The sequence below is a fragment of the Fukomys damarensis genome, unplaced genomic scaffold, assembly GCF_012274545.1.
Source record: "Fukomys damarensis isolate Sample0158 unplaced genomic scaffold, DMR_v1.0_HiC HiC_scaffold_36, whole genome shotgun sequence".
Lineage (NCBI taxonomy): Eukaryota > Metazoa > Chordata > Mammalia > Rodentia > Bathyergidae > Fukomys > Fukomys damarensis.
The window spans coordinates 14983245-15004236 of NW_022900948.1; the positions used below are offsets into that span (position 1 = coordinate 14983245).

Consider the following 20992-nt stretch of genomic DNA (forward strand, 5'->3'; position numbering starts at 1 on the left):
AAAAAAAAAAAAAAAAAAAGTACAGCAGAAGCACATTATGAGTCAGAACACTGCAAATTAGATGTGGTACTCAGTGGAAGATGAAGGAACATTTCTCTCAGTACATGAAGATCAGTGTAATTCCAGATATGATGGGAGATGTATCAGGAAGCTCATGTTGCTCTATGAGAGAATCCAGTCTATGAGAAGAAGCTCAAGAGAAAAATTAAAAAGAAGACCTGGAACTGTCCCAAAATGACCCTTGCTCAGAATGAGGTTGGGGTATCTCAAAAGAGGGCAAGTGTCTTCAGAGGTCAGGAGGAGGCTGCTGAAAGATAAACCAGACAACAATTTTCTATAAAAAAATTTCAGACAAAACTTAGCAAAAAAAGGGGGGAAAGTATAAATATTAGCTAGCTTCTCTGGCAATCTGTGGATATGGCAAAAATGCTAAGATGATGAGTAATCGAAGTTGGGAAAATGAGTTTGTGACTCTGAAGACCCTTTACTGACAGTCAAGTGATGGTAAGAGGGGCCATTAGTATTGCTTTTCACAAAGCCCGATGGGGCAAACAGGACTCACAGACCCTGCATGGCAAAGAAGAACAAAAAGACCCTGAAAGATGCAGCTCTTCCAGCTCTAAATCATGGGTTCTGGTGGGAAGAAGGTGACCAGACAGGAGGGTCTTGAGATTTTCCTTTTTCTGAAGAGAAGCAGGGGCACTTCTAAGGAGGGTAGGTCCTACTGGACCTTCATCTGTGTGTCTGGAAAGCCCACCAGTGCCCAGATCAAAGCATGACCTCTCACAGAGCCTCCTTTAAAATACAGAACTTTATTTTAATTACTGAGATTTTCCTAAGTTCTTGGTTCACAAAAAAGTCATTTCTTACAAAATAACAAAGACAGCATTTTGTACAGCGACTCACTTTGAGGCCACCAAACAAGTGCAAAGGACAGTGCTGGGGATGGGACGGGCCAACACTTGTATCCAAGGTCCTCAGGCAGAAGCCACAGCTCCTCCTTTCCTCTCTCCCACCCCCCCCCCCAAGACAGCAGCACCCCAACCTGGCCAAATGCAGGACAGTGACCCCCAGCAGGCTGGTGAAGGCCCTGTGTGAAAGGCCAAGTGGAAGGGAGATCAGTCAACTTCCTCAAGCAGTAAGGTCCAAGCCCACCTGGCTCTGGAACCCTGATACATTCACAGTGCAGGCAGGTAAACCCTGTGGGAGCTGGCCTTCCTCTCCTGACAGGCCACTAATCCTACCTCCCTGCTGTGGGCTGGGACCTGGGGACAGACATTTAAGATGTGACCTTACCTTAAGAGAGTTCACAGGCAAGCGGGTAGGACAGGGTATAGATCCCCAGATAGTTTCCAGAACAAGGCAGAAAGTGCTCAGTGCCCTGAGGGAGCAGAGGAAGGGCGATTGAGGTTCAGAGGGGGACACAGCACTGTCATCTGGAGTGAGGGGAGAGCCGTGTAGAGATGGCAGTGTATGAGCTAAGTTTTATTTTTGTTTCGGTACCGGGGATCGAACTCGTGCCCCTGCACTTGCAAGGCAGGCAGGAGAACCACTGAGCCAAATCCCCAGCCCTGAGCTAAGTTTTGGAGAATGAGTGGGGCTAGCACATGGGCATGGTGAGAAAGGTGAACCAGAAAGGAATGTATAAGCCAAGGCACAGTGGGGGACATCACCCACGAGAATAGGGACACATCAGGGCCCAAGCACCTCCATCTGGACAGGCTGGAGCCTGAGGGGCAGCTGGTGTGGGTATTCGCACATGGGTTCTGCGTGCTGCAGCAGGCACCAAGCTAACTTCTTCCTGAGCTCAGGAGTTCCTTGAGGACAGTGGAGCTCTATGCATCCCTGAACTGCCCAGCCATGCATCTGCCTGATGCCTGAAGAAAGCCGTCTGCCACATGGCCCTCTTTGTATCATGTCCCCTTGTCCTCCTGGGGACAGCCTCTCAAGACAGGCTTCCTTTCCCAAGCCCCTTCCTCACAAGACTATGTCTAGGAGAACTGTGTCCTTTAGAAAGCAAACTCAAGTGTGGTGCAGTCCCTGGAAGGGTCAAGGGAGGGTCAGGACCAGATAAGGGGCCAGTTCTGGGTCGATTATCTCTATCCCACCCCAATCACTTCCATCCCTCAGAAGCAAATGTTTTCCCTGAGAAGAGTCAGGGTTTGGTATGTGTAAATTGAGGTTCCCTGTAATTCAGAATCCTGACCCCAAAGTTTCACATACTGAGTTTCCCCAACTCTGTAATCTACAGTTGCTAGAATGACTAGAAGCCCCACACCCACCCCGACTTCTGTACCTTTTTCTCCTTGAGAAATGTTTCCAAGTCCCTTCCTGCTGAGGACTGTGGGACTGAAAGGTTTTGGAGGCACCTGTTCTGAGTGCCCAGGGAGGCCTAGGACCTTTTTTCCAAGAGGAGGGCAAGTAAGAGGGAGGGACTGGGAGTCTTCTCAGGCACTACTTCCATCCCTTAGCTTTTCTGAGCCTAAGGCAGGTCTGCATCCTTAGAGGATAGTGCAGAAGATGCTGCGGTTGCTGTGGTAACCACCTTCCACACGAGCTGTGATCCTGGTTGCCATGGCTGTCACCTTCTGCCCACTGGTGCCTGCAGATGGGCCCCTGAGAGAGCTTTCAAGATGAGGCCGTGCTGGTGGGTTCACCAGGCGCCACGTATCAGACCTGGAGGTACGAAAGGAAAGCCAGTGTACTCTGGGAGTCTGCAGCATTTACTGAATGCAAGCGTGGTTCCAAATCACTGGATTTCAGTATTCAAATCTGGATGTAGATTTTGTCTCCTGAATGTGACAGCCCAGAGAGATGATGTGAAACTAAGGGGAACAGTCCAGCATCTTTACTCCAGCTCTGCCTCCAATTCTGCATGGAACCTCAGACAGTTTCCCTTTGTGGGCCTCATTTTCCCACTTTTGTTTTTGTCTTGTGGTCCTGGGGATAGAATTCAGGGCCTTGTGCATTCTAGGCAAGCACTCTACCACCAAGTTACACCCCCAGCCATTTGCCCCATGTGTAAGAATTGAAATGCTCAAGTGGCTTTCTTCTTTTCACTTTCCTCATTTTTAACAGTGTGACTGAATGTAACTTATTCATAATAATCCAAAACTACAAACTACCTAATCACCTTCATCTGATGAATGGGCAAAGTGTGCTATATCCACACATGGAAATTACTATGGAGTAAAAAGGAATGAGTGACATAACAATGTCATAGATGAATCTTGAATGTATTAGGCTGAATGAATCAGACTCAAAAGACTATTTTTGAGGGCTGGGGATTTAGCTCAGTGGTTCCACCTTTGCAAGCACAGGGACCTGAGTTTGATCCCTAGTACCAAAAAAAGACTTTTTGAGCCTGGTGTGGTAGATCATGCCAGTACTTTGAGAGGTCGAGGCAGGAAGATTACAGATTTGAGCTCAGCCTGGGCAACTCAGCAATTTAACCCTGTCTCAAAATTTAAAAAAGGCTGGGGATGGAGCTCAGTACAAAGACCCTGGATTCATCCCCAGCACCACAAAACCAACAACACAAAAAAGATATTTTTACTGAGCGTGGCAGCCATTTCCTAGAAAATGGCAATCCATCACAGGTTTTTGACGAGATGTAGCATGACCAGAGCTCTTGTTTAGAAAGGCTAGCCAGGCATGATTAATAGTACAGAGAAAGGGGTGGCCTAAGGGCAGGAAGTTCAGGCAAGAGGCTGCTGCAATGGGAAAGGTGATAACTAAAAGTGCAGAGGTGATACCAGTAACAATGGTATTTAGCAAAGCACTGATCAGTCAGAATGGCCCATCCATAAACAACTGGGACAACTGTGCTGATTAACACACACCATAGGTCAGGGCAGGAGGTGCTGATCCCTGAGTTAGGGTGGTGGTGGTTAGGAAAGAGGAAGTACCAGATACAGAAGTGCTTTAGAAGTACAACCAAGAAGGCCTGAGAACAGGCTTAACTTTGGTGTAAAAGAGGAGGTGGCAGCAGAGCTTGGGGGAAGACAAGTGGGCAGCAGTGGTACCCTGAGGCACAGCATTAAAAATAAGGTCAGCAGCAGCAAGAACTAACATTTTTGTAATACCTTAGATACTTAGCTAGGCCACAAGATCTTCATCCTAAATTGGTGCCACAAACAGCTAGATTTTACTAAAGCTCAAAGTTGTTGGGTAACTTGCTGCTGTTACTGTAGCCATTGACAGTAAGGGCTGAGATTTGAAACCCCTTCACTGACTGAAAAATCTCTTCCTTTTAGGAAGACCTGAGCCCAGGCCTTTTTCTGACCAGACTTTAAAGTGGGCAGGATTTCAGGGAGTGAAGCAGCAGCTGCAGTCACTGGGCTGGGCCTAGCTGCCCTGAGACCTCACTGCTGTTGTTAACAGGTTCAGACAACCTCAGATACTTACTTTTTCTTGAAGACCAGGAACTTGTTGTTCTGCATGATGCAGTCTCGGTTGTTTGAGATTTGCTGAAAGATGGTCTTGTTGGTCTTGCCCTGGAAGATGATGTTCTCCTGCACCAGGGCCTTAGCATGGCCCCGTACTGTAATGCCATAGGCCCGGAATGAGTGGATCCGGTTCTTCATTACCTAAGAGAAGGAGCCAGAGCTTGTCACATCTCAGGGACTCACAGGGGTGGGGGAGCCCAGAAAGGGAAGCATCAGTTAGCCAAGGGAGAAGAATATGCTCTGAACGTCAGTACAGAGTGGAACTCGGAGGTTGAGAGCTGCCTGGGAACCAGGAAGCGCTCCCTGGATGGGCGAGCTGTAGTTTATCAGATACAGAGCGGGGAGATGTGTTCACTGAACAGTGTGCAAAGGCCTGGTAGCCAAAGGGCAGTGACATCTCAACTGCTGTGACTGTGTACCCCTCTATCCCTCCTCTGTTCCCCCAGTGCTCAGATACAAAGTAAAGGAATCCTTGACACCTTGCCTAACTCACTGACTCATGTAGCTGCAGAGCTGAGAAGAACCACTGGGATCATAATTCTACAAGGACAACACTGAAGCCCTAGCACCCAGCACAGTGCTTTCCATAGAAGATGCTTGGAGCTTATGGCCCTGTTGGGGAGACAAATGGGTAAAGGAAGAGATACAAAGCACTGTGGGAAGTGTTCTAGGACTAGGGTGGACTGAGTACCACTTTGTGAAAGTTTAGAAAAGGGCACCTCAAGCAGCCAGGGGAATTAAAGAGTTCCTAAAGAAGGTGACAGCTAAGCTGCAGGAATGAAGTAGCAAAGGGGTAAAGGAGGTTATGGATATACAGGAATAATGTGTGCAAAGGCCCTTGGGCAGGATTTCTCTCTGTTAATTACCTACTGCATAACATGTCCTGTGGGAGATCATTCTGTTAGGGAAAGCAAGCGGAACTACCCCTGACCTTGACCTCGAGACCATGAAGTTACTTTAGGAGACTCCCAACACTATGCTTCACTTTCTTTTTTTGGTACCGGGGATCAAACTCAGGTCCTTGTGCTTTCAAGGCAGGCAGTGGAACCACTGAGCTAAATCCCGGGCCCTAACTCCCAACACTAGGACGCTAGGAGTTTAGACCCTCGCTCCTGGCTTCCTGCTGAACTCTGGCTTAACCTACTGGTCCCAGTCCCTACATCTGTGTTAAACCACTCCCCCAGTCGCCCAGGCTGTTTTGGCAGGAGGGATGATAATCCTTTCAGTCCTGAGTGCTTATGGTTCTGCTTCTCAGTCCTGTTTCCTAGCACTGAGCCCTGTGTGGGTAGTAGATGTCACACAAACACACACGTACTCACCTTAGTGTCAGACCTGGGCAGCAACTGCAGCCCACTACCCCGGTTGCCAATGATGTCATTTTCGATGACAACAGTGCTGTCACCCTTGGTAATGATACCATGGCCTCTGTTGTCATAGATACCATTGCCACGGAGCTCCACCTTACACTGGGCCTCCACCTTGACCCCACTCTGGCAGTTGCAGGAGATGCTGTTGTTGGTCACACGAGTGAGCTGGCTGCTCTGGGCTACAGTGATGCCTCTGTCACCATTGGCATGGATCACATTGGTGATGACGTGAAGGGCCTCGCTGCTCTGGACATACAGTCCGGAGGCTACAAGCAGGGTGTGGAAGCAAAGAAAGCAAGGTGACCTCAGGGTTAGCCCTAATAACACCAATCGGGAAAAGCCTCCCCGCAAATTTGCACCCCAGGAAAGAGAAAGGGGAAATCTTAGAGGCAGTGACACTCAGACCCAGGCTCGAATCTGTACTTCTACACTAATGACAAAAAAAACAGCAACACTTTTCCTGCTGCAATAGTCCTCATCAAAGGCAGCCAGGGACACAGGCTTTGAAAACACTTCTTAGCTTTGATGGTCCCCTGGCCCAAGCTTTTATCCTGGGCTTGAAAGCCTCCTATAATATAATCATACGGCTGTTTGTACCTCCTCTGATGAGCTCACTGTCTTCTCAAGGCTGGCCTGCCACCTCTAGACAGAGCTGTATCTGCTAGAAAGGTGTTTTGTTTTGCTTTCCTTCACATTCTGAGTTGTACTCTGCCTCTCTATTTTGGGAGATTTTTCTTCATAAGAAATCCTGTAATTTTTGAGTAGAAAAATTTACCAGGCTAAGTAATATATATCTAAATATTAGACACTTTGGAAGAAAAAATGGTGTTTGGAAATGTATATGGTGAGAGGCAACCTGGACATGTAGAAAAAAGCAGACTCAGCAGGAGTATAGTCTCCGGCCTGCCAGGGAGAGAAAGCCTGGCAGCTGGACTCCATGTGAGTGGCGTCACCGCCAGTTATATGACCTTTCACAGGAACAAGAGGACTACGGGTGTGCTGGGGAGGTGGGATGTGGACAGTGACTGGGATGGTACAGAAGCAGTCTGAGCTATAAGCCTGTAAGTTTAAACCTCTTGATAACATGTGCCTGCTGTTTTTCCTAGCTTGGTTGAAAATAGCAAAAATAAGTATTTGTGAATTTGTGCAGCTTTGCCTGTCCTAATGGATAGTGCAGCCACGTGGAAGAAACCCTACACTGGGAGAGGACAGAACTCATTTGTTGGAGCTGCTGGCTACTGATCTCCCTGCCCTCTGTTACTACCAGAGGAAAGCACTTCTGATTTGCAGGCCTAGAATCTATTCCTTCTGTCAGCACCATAGAGCATGTCACCAAGGAGGTGACGGGAGGAGGGAAAAATTCAAAGGAGGAAAGGGTAGAGGGGTTTGTTCAGAGCAGGCCAGGAATTTCTAGTTGATTTGGGATGTGTGGATGGGAGAAGGGGAATCAGGCAAGAGAAACAGCATGAGTGAAGTTAGAGGTAAGAAAAAATAGATTCCAGTTTAGGGAGCAAGTCCAAAGGCTCTGGTATCAGGTAAGTGGCAGAAAGAAGTAGCTGATAAGGCTGGAAAGTCAAATTGGGACCAGTCTGTGAGGGCTCTACAGAGAGTAGGGAGCCATGGAAGGTTCTTCAGTAAGGGCTGGGGGTGGGGCATGCTCACCTCCATTGTGATTAATACTGTTAGACTCTATAAGAGCTATGGTGATTGGCCGGCGCAGCGGGTCATCTTCCTTCTCCAATTCTGTCTCCCAGAGGATGGCGTCCCCATCCTCACTGAAGTTCTCCTGGGCCCCATGGCCTCCAGGGAACTCATTGGAGCCGTCCTTCTGGCTAAACACTGCCACTCCATACAGGCCATTATAGCTCACATGATTGCTGGTGACATGGGGCAGACTGGACGACATCATCCACACACCGCAGCCCTTGTTAGCTGGAACAGTAAAAGGAGTTGGTCACTGATACCCAACAATGGGTGAGGCAGCTCCCAGTGTCTCCCCAAAAGGGGGAGCAAAAGACAGTAGCCTGGGACAAATCATTTCACAGTTCTGGCTGTGGGCTTCTCTTTCGTACAAGAGGGATGACAATGACCAAGTCAGGTCCTCTCAAGCTAGGATCATCCCCCAAGGTGTAGAAGCAGTCTGAGAACTGTCATGTCACACTTTCAGATCAACACACAAACAAGCCTACAGTGACTGTATCAAGGGGCACCAACCCCACCCTGCAAAGGAAGAAGCCTTAGTTTGAATCCTAGCTGTGTGACCTTGACCATGTAGCCCAGTGCAAAGGTCCTAGGTTAAATCCCCAATACTGCCAAAAAAAAAAAAAAAAAAAAAAAAAAGAGAAAGAGATTAGGGTCTTGCTAAGTTGCCCAGCACTGGCCTTGAACCTGCAATCTTCCTTCAGCCTTAGCCTCCTGAATGTCTGGAATTACAGGTGTGTGCCACCCTACCTGGTTATATCCTCATCTTAAATTGGGGCTAATAACTACGTAACTCAGAAGACAGTAATGAGAGTTAAATGTGATGCTGTCCATGAATTGCCTAGCAGAACTGTGGGCCTGAAATAATGTCTATTGTTGTTATTAGAGATATTGTCTAGGAAGGACTCAATGTCCCACAGTGAGTAATTTTTCCCCCTGTGGTTACCGTTTTCCCATTATATTTCCACTTCTCTGGGTCAAAGGATGCAACAAGAGGTGTTAGATGCCCATGCTTGGAGCTCAAATGGGCTGCCCTTAGACATGATCCAATTCCTGCTATCTTTCACTATTGTGAGAATAAAGCTCTGTTTTGCTGACTTCATGCATGGAGTCAATGTTGAGTATAATGTGATCGATTAGAGAGGCTCTTCATTCTGAGATGGCCTGGCACAGTTCCTGTACCTCAGATGAGGTCTTCAAGGCCCAAAGAAGCCCATGGCTTTCTCAGAACCCAAAAACTGGAGATGAAATCTGAGCTTCCTGCCTCCCAGGCATTACTGGACCCCAGCACCTTGCCCCTGGGCACATGCTCCTCACCATAGATGGTATTTCCTTCTATAAGTCCTTTGCCTTCATCTCCCACAACCACACCATCTGAATAGCCAAAGCAGATGAGGTTGCTCCTGAGGATAGGAATCCCTCCGCGGCGGATGTCCACGCCTCCCCACTGATTTTCACGGATGACATTTTCTATGAAGAGAGGTAGAGAGAGGCAACACTCGAAGGCCATCCCAAGTGGTGGCAGTGGGGAATTAGACTGCTAAGAGGAAGGATACCCCAGACCAGGTCACCCAGGCCTTGCCCTGTAAGCTTGCCTTGAAGCTTGTCTACTGGTTGATGTTTCTGAGACTTATCCACTCTGAGGGCAAGGTTTGTGTCTGTCTTGTGCACTCCTCATCCCTAGAGCCCACTGTTCCCAATGGCCTTGGAGCTGATGAATGAGAACAAACTGAACAGCCATTCCCCACAAGCCTGGGAGGGTGCTGCCTGTCCTCAGCCTCAGCTATGCTATCTGACAAGATGCTTCCACTCCTCTCTTTGGGAGCCATCCCTTCTCAGGGATGGGGTGAAGAGTTACAGGACAGAAAAGTGATTCTAGGCAGTGATGGTAAACCTTTTAGAGACAAGTGCCCAAACTGCAACCTAAAACCCACTCATTTATCGCCAAGTGCCAACACTGCAATTAATCCTGACTACTGAGGTTTTAGTTAGAAAAAAACAACTCATACATTAATATCTTTTATCTTAAAAATTACTCGTATGTCATAAATTCACTACCACTGAGACATTGCTGCCTCCTGCACTTTCGGGGTAGACTCTGGGCCTCCTCAAATCACTCAGTAGGCCCTGTGTGGCTGGCTCCTTCCTGCCTCTGTGACCTGGTCCCATTCTCCTTGTTTATCACACTCCAGGCCCAGGAGCAGTCTCACTGCTTGGGCATGCTGGGTCTGTTCCCACAGACAGCCCTGCATGGGAGATTTTTTTTCCCAGGTTGCTTCCCATCTTCTAGATTCTATCTTATATTTTACCCTCTCAGAAAGCCCTTCCTTGACTACATGATCTTCAACCTCTTGATCTTGACCACATAAGCCCTCTGTGTGGGTGAGCCCTTATCGCCCTCAGTATAGCTTTTTTTTTTTTTTTTTTTTTTTTTTTTTTTTTTTTTTTTTTTTTTTTTTTTTTGCTGGCTTACATAGGCTTTTACTCATTTACTTGGTTTCCTTTGTAAAATATCAGTTCTTGAGAACAGAAATGGAGTCGATTTTGTTACTGCTATATCCCTGGCTCCTGGAATGTGTCCTGTACACATGGTGCCCATCAAGTGTTTGATGAGTGACAGCTGCAGTCAGGGGCTTCACTGGGCCAAGATCCCATGTATGGCTGTGCTCTTTGCTGAGGTTCCACTGATGCATCAGGTAGACTCAATCCTTGCTTTGTGGAATTACTGCCTCATATAAGAAGAGATGGGACAAAACAATGCACCAAGAAATTAAGTAAAATGTCCTAAAGAAGAGGTATCCTGGACACAGTGAATACATCTGTGAAAAAAGGGGGGTCAGAGAAGGCTTCTGAGGAGAGGAGACTTGAGAAGAAACCTAGAGAATGAGCAGGAGTTGGCTAGACAGATTTCCAGGGCAGACAGAAAGCCACACAGAAGCCCAAAGGAGGATTCAGATAAGTTTCTCTGGTGTCCATGTTTCTGTAAGTTTTGTCACCTGCCAGTGAGATGCTGTCAGCCCTGGGCCTGACTGAGAACAGATCCGTAATGTGCTAAGCCCGCATGAGAATTATGGCCAGCACGGAGCTCGTGACCCTGGGTGCCAGCTCGCTGGTGTGAAAGGAGGTCTGCAACAGGTGGGGGACTTGTGTAATGTGCTGAAGCTGGCAAGAGTAACACCAGGGGATGGTCCTGTACATAGATAGCTCCAGGCAGTCCCCACTGCTTACCTGTAATGAGGCCCTTGCCATTCTCATTCACGGCTATGCCAGCTGCACGTCCTTTGAAGATGTGGTTCCCACTAAAATGGAAGGGGAACAAAACAAGATTTGAGACCAGGATACCAATGTCATGTTTGAAGGCCAGTGCCTTCTTCTGTAGGCTTTCTGGTGGCTCAAGATCATAAGGTTTAAAATATTTCCTGAAGTCCTATAAGCCAGGCCTTTGGAAATTTTTGGTTGTCACTGGAACAGGTTGTCCAAAAACTAAACCCACAAATATGCTATATAAGCACAATGATATCCAATTCTTTGTGACTTTTTGCAGTCATCAATACATAAATACTATTTTAAATAGCTGTCACCATGGTACATGTGTCAGATGTAAAGTATTGGGGGCATGAAGAATTCCTAGGAGGCCATGCTAAGCTTGCTTAGGAGTGATTGTAGGTTATGTAACGCTCAGCAGCAAAAGAAAATGCTGTGGCTTAACTCAGCCAATCTATGCCTTAAACTTCCTCTCAGACTCTCACTTCATGTTACAAACGTAGAGGGGGAAAACCATAACCCCCTCCCTTAAGGTGACTGTGCTTTATAGATCTACAACACTGATCTCACTATGATATTTTCTTCACTCAAAACTCTAATGGTTCCCCAGCACTTGCAAGGTGCACTATAAACAGAAGTTACTCTAGTAAGCTGTCCTGAACAGTAAAAAAGTATTTGCCTAATAGTAATAGGATTGCACAAAATTATGGAATATCACAACAACAGAATGTTCTGAAATTTTCCGAAGTGATAAATATAAAAGCTATGCAGCAACCTAAAAACATACATATGGAATAATGCAGGGGAAAAACTCCTCAGGATGCACGTCAATGCTGTCTATTTTTCTAAACCACAGGCGTAACTATGGGAATCTTCTGCTCAAAAATCTTTAAAGATTTCCCATTATCATGACAAAGCCAACACCACCTTCCTCAGCATGGTTGACAAAAGGCCTTCCTCATCCAGCCTAAGCCTTTCTTCCCACCATTTCTTTCCACTGTGCTGCATGGCAGAGACAGATTACCACATAGGTATAAAGGGCGTGCTGAGGTGACTGTAGGGTCCAAGGTGGTGTGGAACAGTCCCAATTTAAAATATACTCTTTTTTTCTCAAACCACAGAGGCCTGTCCCCTCAGATCTGTCACCCGAGATCTGCTGTGCTCTGTTGCTTTTGCTCATGCTGTTCCCTTCACTAGGAAGGCTGTCCCTAGCTCCATGACAGTCCAACTCCAATGCTACCTCTTCTGTGAGGCCTTTCCTCATTCTCCCAGTCACAATGATTCTCTCCTCTTGAAACCAATCTGATGGCATCTATCACAGTCTCCCCATATTGTACCTGGATTAGTGGAAACAGTACTGCCACTGTCCTTCCCACTTACAGCGGGCATCACTAATGGATCACACCATGCTTTGACACTGAGGCCAGATATAGGCCCGGGATCTGGGCTTGACGCAAGTGGAAATCTCTACCACCCACATCTTAGAATATCTCTGTGCATCTATATTGTTCAGAGGTTGCCCTTTTTTTGTGTTTTTGAGACAGGGTCTTGCTATGTCTTCCAGACTGATCTTGAACTCACTATGTAGGCCACTATGTAGCTGTTCTCAAACTCACAGGGATCCTCTTGCCTCAGCCTCCTGAGTGCTAGTATTACAGGCATGGGCCACCATGCCCAGCTGACACACCTTTGTTTTTACCTTTGTTACTTCTTATGAGAAGTGTTCAGTAATGTCTGCTGGATCAAAAGTCAAGTAGGGCCAAATGGAAGGGAGCCAGAAGCCCAAACACAATTGTGCTATTAGGTTGAGATTATGAGTGAAGTCTCTTCTTTGCTTCCCTCTGTACAGTTGTTATAGTAAAAAAAAAAAAGTTTTTAAATGAAGGAAAAAGATTAGGGCAACAGATGAAAGAGCACATGACAAGAACAAGGTGGCATGGAGAATCCAGATAGTTTGGGCACATTGGTGCATACCTCACTATGGGATTTCCATGATACAGGATATAAATGCCAGCCTCCTTATTTGAGAAGATTTGGTTGTTCCTGATGACACCTTTCCCATTGCCAAGGACAACAATGCCAGAGCGATGGCCATGGTGGATCTGGTTACACTGCAAGTGAAAACAAGACACCACAGAAAACAGATCAGATGTGCCAGCAAGAAGGAGAATGCTCAATCTCTTCCCACACAACTGCGCAAGGATGGACAGGGAGGAGAAAGAACATCACTGGAAGATCCCCAGCACATGATAAAAGAGACCGGACCAACTGCTGTCCTGCCTTTCTACATAGGTGCACACACAGAAATAGTAAGGGAGGGTGTGAAGAGAGGAGTCTACAGGCTCTTGGAATGTAGTTGCACTGGCACTTGCTGTTGAAGGCTCTTGTGCTTCATCATAAGGCAGCTATAGAAAGCATCTGAGCCTCTTCACGGCCCCCCAAACACACAACCATCTAGCCATGTCCTGACATGGCTACCTCCCAGGGCCCAGGGACCCCACATTTCAGGGAAGGGTGGCACCCCAGTTCAACAGAATGCTGGCCAAGAGCAGTCCCATGGAGGCCACATCAAAAGAGCCAGAGTCATTTGGCTTCTGGTGCTCACTGCTCATTCAGGAGAGGGACTGTGGAAGGATGCATATACTGGGGGGAAGGTCACAGGAGTTGTCCGAGCTACAGGATGCTTACAGACATTCATTTCTGATACTTCTTTGTATATATGGGGAAGCAGGCCCGGGATTACATAGTGTATTTCTGACTGGGCCAGATCTGAAACCTAGTTTTGTTGCCTTTCAGTTTAGTTCATTGCTTTTGTACAGTGACTTCATTTACAATAAATTATAACAGAGTTATGCCACTCTTATTGCTAACATGTAGCTGAAATCTAATTCCATACTTAAATAGAAAGTTACTGTAGCTCTTCCAAAATGCTATCGTGGAGACAAAAGATCTAATTTGCTCTATTTTATGCAGTAAGTTCTCTTCACCCTTATCCACTTTTCACTATTTCTGAAGGGCTTGGTAGACTCACCAGGAAAACTACTGCCTGAGAGAAGTCCCTCAGGAGGCTGAAAAGCTTGGTGAGAGGCAGATCAAACAGTAGTTTCATCCTTGTCCCCTCTTTTACAAAGCCAGGAATGATACATGCCACTACTGTCCTGTCCTTCTGCCCACAGACAGGCAAACTCCTCATCTCTGGCCACAATGGCGGTAACTTCCCAAGCCAAGGCAGTGCATCAGCCTCCTGCTGCCTGGGAGAAGCACAGTGAGAAGAGGAGTTGCAATAGGACACTAGCTAGATGTGTCTTAAAATGTAGCATTCTCTGCATTTTCATGGCCAGGCTTGATATAATGGGTGAAAAACATCAACGCTGAGTCAGACTGCCAGACTGCATGGATTCAAATTCCAGCTGTCACCAGCTGTATGACTTTGGCCTTTGCTTCTCTGTGTCCAATGTCTTCATCTATAAAATGGGGATAATAATAATTCTTCACAGAGAGAGATGTGTAAGGATTAAAGGATAATTAAGCAAATATCTACAAAGTGCTTAGAAAAATATAGGGCATATAATAAGCATTATAATTATAATAAGTATTATAATATATATAATAAGTATTATTTTTCCAAGCACATAATTTCCCAATTTCTAGAAACTGTTTCTCAGAAAAAGCCAGAGTGAAAAAGGAGCTGATCTTTTATGTCACTGATCATATATTCTAAGATTTTAAGTGGTTTTCATACTGGTATAAAATAAAACTCAATATGCCCCAACAATATCCATGAAACATGTAATCCCAGAACTAAATATCTTATAGGTCCTCTGTATAAATAAGGATGAACTAACTAGACAAGTTGTTTTAGATCCAAGTGTCTTTCAGGGAAGACATGATAGCTTTATTCTTATCAAGCCCAAGGAGGGCTCTGTTTTCCCTGTCCATCCAATCCTCTTTCTTGGAGATTGCAGGAGGTGACTTGTCCAAAGCCACTACGAATACACCGATAAAGAAAGAGGGACAGAGTCACAAGGACACACAGAGAAAAGAGCAGACATTACTTGCAAACATGAAGCCTATAAATTTAACAGACAACATTTAAATATTCTCAGAAAATTATTCTAAAAACTCTCAGCCATCCTGAATGGGAAAGGAAGACAGAGAAAAGTACCAGAATGAGTGGGTTGGACTTCTTCCGGATGTCTACACCAGCCTCTGCATTGTGGTAGATGTTGTTGCCAGCAATCAAACCTCCACCCTCCAAGCGAAGAAATATGCCTGATGCCCGGCAGCGGTAAATGTCATTCCTGAGCATGACAATCTAAGTAGAAGAGAAAAAGCCATTTATTTTCCTGTCACAAAGATTTTGTAAAAACATATAATAAACATCCCACTTAAGGGTATAAAAACAACTGGGGAAACTCTTAAGTTTTTCCTTCCCAACTGGTCCCTGCAGTTCACCAATAGGTGACAGAACACCTCATTGTGCAACCCACCATCCTACTCCTGGCCCGGCTTGCTTACCCTGCAGGCTCTTTACCAACCAGCCTCATGTTGGAACTTTATGGACACCAGATGGAGGCTTAGCCCTGGCCTCAATCACATACTGGAGGATGGGGTGGAAAGGATGCTTACAAAAGACAGGATTTAGTCGCCTTCAAATTTCAAGTTCCTGGATTGCAGGAAGACTCCCAATGCAAAGCTACTTTCATGGAATCAATTTCCATACCTGTTACTTTCACCTGTGTCTTCACTAAAGTCACTGTTCTGAGCAAGCACCAAGTAAGGTATCACCTTCCCTACCACTTTATGAAACAGAGATGATTCTTAATTTTGAAAAGTTAATTTTAAAAAGACCTATTTTTGCCAAACCTGAATATTTCTTGGTGTACTACTATTTATATTATAAGGAAGCCTTCTTTACACAAGGTATGATAATTTAGCATCAAGCTTATAACAGGGATGTGTTTTCAGTTACATTTTCTATTTATAAACAACTGTATAATAATGATAAAGTATATTAAGATAAGCTGCATACTACTAATAAATAATATATTGCATTAGGATAAAACTCTGGGAGAAGTATAACAGAATAGAAGTATAATTTCAAGGTTTTGGTTTCTGCTTAGGAGGAAGCAACTTGGAAAGGACATTGCCCTTACACTTACAACAGGACAGGAAGATAATATGCACATGCATCACCTTTCTGAAACCTGTCAGCAAAATGAAGCTGCAGGACAATCAGTGTACCTGAGCATGGGGGAAAGACAGGTGCCCAGGAGGTAAAATGTGAGTGCTAGCTTGCTAAACAGGTGCAGGTGTCTGGCAAGATAGGAAGAATTCTGCTGCCGTTCCTCATAAAATGTTTAAGGCCAAGTGTCAGTGAGCTAGGATGAGAGTACAAAAACTGCGAGTAGCTGCACCTATTTATTTCTCCGTGGACCTCCTAGGTGCTTGTGGAGAAAGGCGGGGGGCACAGCAGACTGCAGGCAGCCCCCCGCAGTACGAGCATGGGGGTAGGAGAGCAGTGACTTCAGGAAAGGCACAAGGCGCCTCATGTATTCTCCCGTCTTTCCTGCAAAACAAGCTGCAAGTAACCTGAGAAAGGCAACAAGTTTTGTGGCCTTTAGGGAAGGGATTAAGAAAAACCTCCAACTTTACCCCTGGGGGTAGAAGGAAAAGGTATTGGTCCTGGCTCACCATTGCACCTCTCATGCCAGGGGTGAGGCACGGTTGCTGTCAAGGTCCCACTCCCAAGACCCATGGACACGGCTCCCATCCAGTCTAAGGATGAAGCAGGATGAGAGAGAAACCTCATCATCAGACTCACCTCACCCACTCAGTGATAAATAACAGTTGTCTACCTCAGGTAGAGAGCAGGGACACAGGCCTCCTCTGAGGAGCTAGCAAAGAGCAGGGAAACCAGTGGGAGATAGTGCTAGAGGAAACTGAAGCCCAGGGGACTCTGAGCCTAATCATAACAGCGTCACTGTTTAAACCAGAGCAATTCCTGTGAGACTTTCCCCCCAGAGACTAAGCTAAAGAAGACAGGTGCCCATTTCCAAACATAAACATGATCTACCTCGGTCATCACAGTGCTGTACAAGGCATTTGACTTCCAGCTACACATTGTAACAGAGGCAAAAACATCACAGTCAATGCTCCTTTCCTTCTTGGTGCCTCAAGCAACCAGGTGCCTTCCACCTGCTTTGCACTGCTAGGATGTTCTAAGGGCAGACAGGTGATGGTCCTCTGGCCACTGGATCAAAGCCTTGCTCCCCAGCATAGGAACCTGATCGGGAAGCCCCCACTCATACCCACAGCTCCCTGCTTGTGCAGGGATGCAACTGTGCCAAATGCTGGGTACTCAAGAGACATCCAAATCCCTACATATCAGCTTTTCAGGTTCTGTCTAAAGACTCATTGGGAATTTCTTGCCATACACCTCATGCCAAAGGTCCCACAGGACACTTGTTCAAGAGGGACAGAACTAAGGCTATATAAATGTTTGTCCACCCTTGTCTCCATTCATGGCCTACACAGTGATGGCTCCCTATGTGCTCCCCACATGTCAGCACATAGCTCTCCCCAAAGCTCCAAGGCCTGGCCACACCCCACTACTGTCAGAGGTCACGAAGGCTCCAAACTCCAAAATGCCCAGAGCAGAGCTTGTCTTTCGCTCCACAGCCTACCCTTCTCTATATTTCCACCACTGCTTTCAGCACTCAGGATCTAGGCCCCATGCCCTCCTTATTCCCTCCCCAGGTCTTCTCCCCTTACCATAGGTATCTCCTTGCCTCTAGCCTTGTTCCCTCCATGTCATGTTATGAGGCTCCAGAATGAACGTTCAGCAAGGCAGACCTGTCTGCAGTTCTTCTTGGCTTAAAATTTCTCAGCAGTTCTCAACAACCCTTAAGGGGAACTCTGATCTCAACCTTGCTGGCAATACCTCTTGACTTGACCTGGCTCATGCTGCCTGGCTCCCTCCTGCCATTTCTCTTGCCACCCTCCCCTCCTGTTCTCTGGCTGCTGAGTGACTTCTAACTCCCTGCAAGTGCTATGGCCTTTCTTACTCCTGGACTTTTTCACAGGCCTCCTGTGTAGCACATCTTCACCTTGCCAACTATTACTTTTTGTGTGTGTGGTATGGGGGAATTGAACTCAGGACCTCACACTTGCGAGGCAGGTGTGGTGCCACTGAGCTAAATCCTTGGCCCCAACTACTACTGCACAGCTTCCTGGTACAGCCCTCTAGGAAAACCTTCCTGGTTCCTTAAGGATGGGTCAGGTCCTCCTTTTCTAAGCTTTTTTTTTTGGTACCAGGGATTGAACTCAGGACCTTGTGCTTGCTAGGCAGGCGCGGTGCCTCTGAGCTAAATCCCCAGCCCATTTTTTAAAAACATTTATTGAGCACTTGCTATTTACCAGGTACACTGCTAAGCACTTAATATATGTGATCTTTGATAATTATCCTCATTATACCTTGGAGATACACAATATTGTTAGTCTAAGGAACTTTGGTGGCAGAGGCAGAATTTTAGTCAAAAGCCATATTCGTAATAACTGTAAGAAGGAAAGTTCTCTTTGAGGACTCAAACAAGATCCTTTCATCATGGATCATGAGAACAAAGCTATTACCCTTCCCTTTTTATTTTGTTTATAGTATAATCTAATATCGTGCTTTCACAGTAATACCACCTAGAATCCTCTTTAGAAGTGGGCTGGGTAACAGCCTGTAAGACCCGTGTGCGACATATGTATAATGTCCTTTAGTTTACTGAGTATTTCTGTCAATACTATGGCACTGGGTCCCTCAAGCCCCAGTGGGAGAAGCCAGGAAGGAATGGTCCCTCCCACTGTACAGAAGCCACAGGAATGTTCACAGTGCATCGAAAGAGAGCTGAGACTCAGGTCTGAGGGGTCAGACTATGCTTTCTTCTGCAAGGCCTCCGTCTTCCCTGAAGTCATTCCTGTCGCTATTCTCTAGATTCAAAGGTTGTCCTGCAGCAACCAAAGTGCTTGCATAGGCAAGGTACTGATGCATCAATGGCTGGTGATTGCTCTTAGCAGAAGTTCCCAGTCTCTCAATGGGGCTTTACAGGGTAATAGCTTTGTTCTCATGGGTACCGAGATAAAAGGATCTGGGTTGAGTGCTGGAGGAGAGAACTTTCCTGGGCAGAGGCCCCTTCTGACCTCCACAGCTGCATCTTTGTCTGCCCCTGCCGCACAGGTAAAGTAAACCCACAGCACAGGATGTTCCTGCTGTTGGAATGTCCCACTCTGTACCCAATTTTCACTATATACATTGCTTTCTCTGGACCCTCTACTCACCCTACTCAGAACAGATATCTCATCTTCTGGGAAACCTTCTCAACTACCCCACTGAAGTTTACATTGAAGGCAGTGATTACCTCTCCCTAAATTTTTCTGTTATTCATGCTAAAAAAGGTCTTGTTTCTTCTACAAGGACCTGGGTGACATGTTTAAGCAGCAGCATGAATAGTGAATAGAAGCAAAAGTCCTGGGTTCTAATCTCAATTCTGTCTCATACTTGCTGTGTTAAGGCACCTTCTCTCTCAGGGCTTCTGTTTCCTTTTCTGTGAAATGAAAAGAATAGTTTCTGCCCTGTCCAAGTCAGACGATGGACCTGAAGTCCCGAGTGTTAAAAAAAAAAAAGATTATTTGAAATGCAAACCCCATCACACCCCTCCAACGTAGTCATAGGAACCCTCTCAGCAATTAACAACTGTTCTCTTGGTGACTCAATAAGGCCTCAATCTAGAGAGTCAACCCTTAGGACAGTACCTTGCTATTATGTATACACCGCACTGCATAAGTCAAGTTCCGGAAGATGTTTCCTTCCATTTTGGCTCGGCCGTAAGAACACACAAAGACACCTCCTTTCCCGTCCCGGAACAGGCACTTTCGGATCAGGCATCCATGCACAGAGCTGGCCAGTGCCATGGCCTCCTTGTCCTTCTGCAGCTCCTGCTGCAGTGAGTTCAGCACCAGGCAGCTGGGCAGATGAATGGACGCTCCAGGCAGTGGTGGGCCCAGAAAGGAGCCTCCCAGGACAGGGTGTGGGCCCTGCACTTGGTAGGACAATCTGTATGTGAGCTGGTCCTCATCCTCATCCTCACCACTGGGGCTCAGGCCTCCATCACTGCTGTCTGGGGTCTGGGCCACCCGTTCCCCATCGCTGCCCACCTCTGCTTCCTGCAAGCCAGCCTTGGAGCCTGGCTTTGGGGAGCTAGAGGCAGGGGTGGTAGGACTGTGGCTGCCCTCAATGACAATGTCACAGGTCCTGGGACTCCAGGCCTGATCCCGGCTCTCTAGGTCCAGGGACATTAAAAAGTCAGAGTCCTCTGCGGGGAGCAAGCTGGGAGAGGACCTGATAAGACCCAGTAGATACTTGTAGGCCCAGTTCTTATCTGCCGATGGGTGACCCTCCACAGTCACAGAGTTGTTTTCACTACCCACAAATTCACAGTTTTCCAGGACACACAGGGGCACATTGTGCAGAAAGACGTGGGTGTTTTTGAAGGTACAAAACTTCACTTGGCAGGTGCCTGGGCCGTGGACCTGGATGTGCCCATTCTCAAAGTTGCAGTTGTCAAACTGAACATGACCTGATGTGGTCTGGAAAATGAGAAAGAGAAAATAGCTGTAAGAAGGGTAAGCTGTGTTTTGCTGATCAGTACTTGTGCTGCTTTTTAAGGAGGGCACAGCAGAGAAAGGCCATTTGATCATTTCCCCTTCCCCACCAGGGCATGGGTGTCAATAAGCTCCCAAAGAACCTAGGAGCTGCTCTGCATCAGAAAAGGGGGGACAGATAGGAGTTACCTGCCCTTCTGTACTTCTAATCTGAAACAAGAGGGACAAAGGTGGATAATGGAAGAAGAGTTCACACTCTGTAGCATGACCTTTCCTATATACCACAGATCTTAAGTAAATTCTCCTAATGCTTATGAACTCCTTAATGAGAATCTCCCTCTCCCTCCCTCTCTCTCTCTCAGTGAAAATAGTACAGAAGCTGGACAGAATGCGGAAGAAGCTGCATCAGAGGGATGCTGGGTGAAATGGATTTTACACATGTTAATGGAGCCCGTGAAATCCTTCTGCAACATTCTAGAGCAAGGAGGCTTTTAAATTTCCAGAGACTCCAGTGTGATGTAATTTCTTAAGTGCTTAGATCAGAAGGCCAGGATCTGAGCTCTA

The 20992-nt window shown here is 46.5% G+C and overlaps 1 protein-coding gene across 3 annotated transcripts in view; it reads right to left on the reverse strand.

Moving 5' to 3' along the window:
• Positions 1–1818: 1818 nt before the first annotated feature.
• Fbxo10 (F-box protein 10) overlaps positions 1819–20992 on the reverse strand; it is a 29041-nt gene continuing 9867 nt past the window's right edge. For all 3 annotated transcript variants that reach the window (XM_010619406.3, XM_010619408.3, XM_033759039.1), the window contains 9 exons: positions 19580–20413; positions 14946–15095; positions 12755–12891; positions 10745–10815; positions 8834–8986; positions 7478–7747; positions 5768–6081; positions 4408–4589; positions 1819–2676 (listed from right to left, as the gene is read on the reverse strand). In XM_010619406.3, the coding sequence (XP_010617708.1) occupies positions 2502–2676; positions 4408–4589; positions 5768–6081; positions 7478–7747; positions 8834–8986; positions 10745–10815; positions 12755–12891; positions 14946–15095; positions 19580–20413 (2286 nt within the window). In that variant the 3' untranslated portion in view covers positions 1819–2501. The remainder of the gene's footprint in view (positions 2677–4407; positions 4590–5767; positions 6082–7477; positions 7748–8833; positions 8987–10744; positions 10816–12754; positions 12892–14945; positions 15096–19579; positions 20414–20992) is intronic.